This window comes from Dama dama, chromosome 22, assembly GCF_033118175.1.
Source record: "Dama dama isolate Ldn47 chromosome 22, ASM3311817v1, whole genome shotgun sequence".
Classification (NCBI taxonomy): domain Eukaryota; kingdom Metazoa; phylum Chordata; class Mammalia; order Artiodactyla; family Cervidae; genus Dama; species Dama dama.
Genome location: NC_083702.1, coordinates 41,796,247 through 41,801,847, shown reverse-complemented (window position 1 = coordinate 41,801,847; position 5,601 = coordinate 41,796,247). Strand labels below are relative to the sequence as shown.

Genomic DNA, 5,601 nt, shown 5'->3' with positions numbered 1-5,601 from the left:
TGACTACAATGATTTATGAAATAATAGCTCACCATTTCATTTGTAACAGGCAACCGTTTACGAAGAAGACAAGTCACTACTTCAACGATGGCATCATGAAGTTTAGGGAACCGCAACAACTCCTATATATGATGGAAGTAAGAAACAATCTGTTTGGTTTGAAGGAAAATTAATCACTGAAATACTAAACCAGATTTGGAAGCTATATTTAACTATACTATTTCAAATATCACTTTTAGATAAGGAACTAAAATTTTAACTTTTAGTCCATCTTCTATATTTCCTCCTGTCCCTTGAAACTATCACCTCATGTCTTTTACTACTTAATCAGAAACCTGTTACATTTCTCAATACCTGTGTACTGTAATTGCTACAGTGCTGAATGATCCTTTGCATTTCTTCATGAACCAGTTCCACACAACGGAGGCTGGGCTCTTCCAGACGTTTAATTTGCCGTTTGACCAATAACTCAAATGAAACTTCAGGCACAAACAAAGCAGGACGAGGACCCTAAAAAGATGCAATCATGAACTCTTATAGCTACGTATAATTTTGGTTCTTCCCTAAGGTTAAAATAAATCACATTTTTTGGCATTTTTTCATGAAAAGTACTTCCTAATTTCAAGAATAAGAGCAAAATAACAAACTGTACCATTCATTAAAAAGGATATATGGATTAAAAAATAATCTTTAATCTCATTTCAAAAAATTCTAACAGTTAAGCATACTCACAGTTGCATTTCTAATGGCAGTCAAAATGTCAATAGTGTTAAGGCCACCGAGAGGGTCAACAGATTCTAAGGTTCGCCCAAAAGTCTCATGGAAAATATAACATATTCGAGCACCACCACATCTGAAAGGCAATGAAATATATGATTTCTAGTATTACTAAAAGGGAAAGACACTACAAACTAGAAGTCTTTCTGTAAGCATTAAGATGATGGACAACTACATTTAGACCATTTCCATGTATTCTCAACTGTTATGAACCAATCTCTCTAATCTTTTTAATGGGGAAAGGAGTCATTTCACAAAAGGCATTCATATATGCATGTGCACGTGCGCACACACAGAGTAAATTGTTCTGTCAGAAAACATCAGTTAACTAACAACGACTAAACATTTTTCTCTGCTCTAGTTTTCAACTAGACCACATGCTCCTTAAGGATAAGAAAAGTATCCTACTAATATCTATTTATTCACAATCTAGAGTAGAGATCAGTGAACTTTTTCTATGAAAGGCCAATTAAATACTTTTAGACTTTTCAGGCCTCTGTCACAACTTGCCAATTCTGCCATTGAGCACAAAAGCACCACAGACTGTATGTAAACAAATAAGCATAGCTATGTTCCTGTAAACTTACACACACTAAAATTTGAACTTTACATATACACTACATAAAAAATTCTTTGAATTTTTTTTCAACTATTTAAAAAATGTAAAAATGATTCTTAGTCAATGGGCTTATCCCTGCTTTAAACAAATTAAATCTCTATGCCTACATACTGGATACCTTGTGTTTCCTGTCTTAATGACTAGAAATCCTGGTATTATCTTTTATTTTTTTCATTTAAGTCCAGTTGAAACTTTACAAATATGGTATATCCCCCCAAATCATTCATTCTTCTCTATTTTAACCATCACTATTCACTACTTTCTTAACAGTAGCCTAGGCAGAAGGTACCAGCCTAACATTATACTAAGTGAAATAACCCAGACAGAAAAGGACAAATATTGTATGATTTTCCTTATATGAAATATCTAGAATAGGGAAATTCACATAGACAGAAAGTAAGTCAGAGGTTACCATGGGCTAGGAGAAGAGAGGAAGACAAATATCACTGCTTATTTGATACAGAGTTTTTGTTGGGATGATGAAAAATCTTGGAAATAGATACTATTTGATGGTTGTACAATATTGTGAATATACTTGGTAGTACGTATTATACTTTAAAATAGTTAAAGTTACCAGTAACTAGTCTCTCTGCCTCCAACCTTTACCTTCTCCAAATAGTTTGCATAATGACCAGAATTACCCTTCTAAAGTGGGGAACTCCTGTGACCAAAAATGTTTTCATTTTTTTATAGTAGGAAGCTCTTCAAATTCTGACACATTACACTTTCCACAGTCTTGTTCTTATTAGACACCTTTCCTGCCTTACTTCCTGTTACATCCCATCACTGTACATGCCATTCTCCAAATTCACCCTGCACTATTCTCTGCTGTTCCAAAGCCTAAAATACCCATCTGCTTACTGCTTACGGCCTTCCCCATATTCTATTCACAGCCCAACCCAAATGCATTCCTAACCATGGAGCTCTCCCAATCCTTGAAAGAGATATAAGTGGTCTCTCTTCAATGTTCTAATGAGGCTTGATTAGATAATTACAAAGATATAAATATTCTATGGAGTTAACTCCCACAGAAGGCTACCAGGGTCACATGAAAGTACACAGAACTGTACACCCACACACACATGAAGTGTAACTGGTGAAATCTGAATAAACTTTGTGGATTGTACCAACGACCATTTTCTTGCTTTGTTATTGTACTACAGATATGCAGGATGTCAATGCTGGGGGAGGTGGGGTGAAGGGTGAATGGGGCCTCTGTATATTTATCTGCAACTTGCTAGAAATCTATAGTTATTTTTCAAAATTAAAAGGCTTTTTAAAGGTGAGAGTTCAGAGAAATATATTCTTATATATTGCTACTAGTAATACAATACAATCTACTACTAACATCCCAGGTGGCACTAGCGGTAAAGAGCCTGCCTGCCAATACAGGAGGATGTTACAGAACTCCTAACATGTTGGAGGACGTTAGAGATCCAGGTTTTATCCCTGGGTCACGATGATCTCCTGGAGGTAGGCATGGCAACCCACTCCAGTATTGCTGCCTGGAGAATCCCATGGACAGAGGAGCCTGGTGGACTCCAGTCCACAGAGTCGCAAAGAGCCAGACACGACTGAAGCAACTTAGCGTGCACTACTAATAGAGCAATAAGAGACTCTGAGGGTGTGATACACCTTTTGATCTAGTAATTCTACTTCTAGAAATTTACCCTAAGGATTTACTTGGATACATGCTCCAAAGATAGTCCATCACAACATTGTATATATTTGTATATAACTGAAAGCAAACTACCAAGAGTAGGGGACTGATTGAACAAATAAGAGTATATGTCTAAAAAGTAAAATACTATATAAACCTTAAGGTTGAAAATACAAATATGCAATTTATACTAGCTGTTTGTGACAAGTTGATTTAACGAAATGATTCTGTAGCATCTGATTTTTAAAGATGTGTATTATAGGCATTTTTATGTTCTATAAATATATAGAAAAATGTCTAGATTAATGCCAAAGTAATAGGGATTATTTCTGGATGATGGAATTGAAAGTAATTTTATCCTTATACTTTACTCTTTTTCTTTATCTGCATTTTTTTATTTTTTTCATGAACAATGTTGTTGTCCATATTAAAGAAACAAACTCTTTTAAATTACTAAATTAGAAAATGTTATACTTATCAATTAAAGTCTTGTTTTTAAAAAAAAACACCTGAAAGTTTACCATGTTTTACATATTTTTACATACTTTATAAGGCATTTTACATACATATCAAATATCATTCATAATTTCTACAAAATTATATTCCTGTTTTACAGATAATAAATCATAATCAGATAATCTCAAAGTCACTGTAACAAAAGATCTTTATCTTTCTTCTTTATCTAACCTAGCAATCCAGGTAGCCAAATCCATAGAGAAATTTCTTACTTACAGCTCTGAAGTTTCAATATATTTTGCAGTTCCTTCAATAGTATTACAGTATTCTGTGGCAAATTTGGTAATAAGCTGGAGTAAAGTAGCACTTTTATCATCCACAGGTTCACCATAGCTATTTAGAAGAGACTGATATTGAGCAGCTAGAACATTTATTCTCGTTTTCAACTCTGGTAAGCAATCTCTGATGTGATGCATCAGTAACCTAACAAAGGTTAGAAAGGAAGAATTTTAAAGTAAAATTGTATATTTTGAAGATCCAAGGAGCTCAAATTTTAAAAATGCAAATAATGGGGAAACCTGTCAAACAACTTGTCTTGGCAGGAAATAATGCAATTTTAGAATAGACGTAAATACTTAGTCTGAAAAAAAAAATGACAGGAAGGGAACTGTCTTGTTAAAATGCCTTTTAAATCTGCCTTCAATCCAATAAATGGTAACAACTGCTAGAGAATCAAATATAAATTTAAAAAAATTTTTTCTCTATTACAGCAATTACCTTAAAGAAAGTTAGCTACACAATCTAATTATACCTACATTATTTTGGTTTCTGACTTATCTTTTATAATAGGTACTCAGCACAGTGAAAATCAATCTTGTTAAAATCCATGTCCATCCACTTTTAATTTATTTAGGGAATAAGCAAAGACACAGACATGATTTAGCAACTGAATGACAACAGAAGGAAATAGCTTTCACTTAAGTTGTGTATAAATAGTCTAGAAAGTTCTTCTAATTCTTTGAATGATCTAATACCATCAGTGGGTATTAAGAATTCAAAGGAAAAAAAAAGAATTCAAGGTATACAGCTTACATTCTTTTTATGAACAGGACTAGAAGACATGCTAATTAGGACAAGATTATGTGAAAATTATATATTTTAATTCAGTTCTTGAAATACAAAATGGAAATGACATCAACTGCCATCTATTTCTATCATCAAAGTAGAATGACTGTAAATAATTTCATGATTAACGTATTTTAAAAATCACTTGAGCATTCCTAGATTACATGATGATTTAATGCCAACTACCTCAATAAAAGGGTTTCCCAAGTGGCACGCTAATGGTAAAGAAACCACCTGCTAATGCAGGAGATGCAAGAGACACAAGTTTGATCCCTGGGTTGAGAAGATCACTTGGAGAAAGGAATGGCAACCCACTCCAACATTCCTGCCTGGAAAATTCCTGGACAGAGGAGCCTGGCAGTCTACAGTCCATGGGGCGGCCATGAGTCAGACATGACTGGGCACAGCTCAGTAAAAATAAATAAATTACAAGAACCTACTATACAAGAAACAAAAGTGAAATTTCATAGACAAGCACATTATAAAAATGTAAGGAATTGAAAATCAAAGGTCTGAGATACCTACTGGCAAACCAAAAGCATCTCATTTTCCAAAAGGTAAAATGTTACCTGTTTAAAGTCCGGGCAAGATACTTTGTTCCATTTCTATTAGCCAGAGATGGGTATTTCTTTTGAAGGAAAGCATATTCATCACGGATTGAATCAGTTACACTCTTCTTATTGTTAATATCTAGCTGACTCCTAAGGTTGAAAAAATAACAAAACTGTTTCAACTGAAGTAAAATGAGGTACTAAGTGCTTTGGCAACATCCACTGGATCATGGAAAAAGCAAGACTTCCAGAAAAACATCTGTTTCTGCTTTATTGACTATGCCAAAGCCTTTGACTGTGTGGATCACCACAAACTGGAAAATTCTGAAAGAGATGAGAATACCAGACCACCTGACCTGCCTCTTGAGAAATATGTATTCAGTTCAAGAAGCAACCATTAGAACTATACATGG

General features: G+C 34.2%; 1 protein-coding gene across 8 annotated transcripts in view; it reads right to left on the bottom strand.

Annotated features, from left to right (window-relative positions):
• The window catches only part of DNM1L (dynamin 1 like), a 66,926-nt gene that overhangs the window by 11,158 nt on the left and 50,167 nt on the right, over window positions 1-5,601 (bottom strand). For all 8 annotated transcript variants that reach the window (XM_061125262.1, XM_061125263.1, XM_061125266.1 and 5 more), the window contains 5 exons: window positions 5,207-5,338; window positions 3,789-3,995; window positions 733-853; window positions 355-510; window positions 33-122 (listed from right to left, as the gene is read on the bottom strand). In XM_061125262.1, coding sequence (XP_060981245.1) covers window positions 33-122; window positions 355-510; window positions 733-853; window positions 3,789-3,995; window positions 5,207-5,338 — 706 coding nt within the window. The remainder of the gene's footprint in view (window positions 1-32; window positions 123-354; window positions 511-732; window positions 854-3,788; window positions 3,996-5,206; window positions 5,339-5,601) is intronic.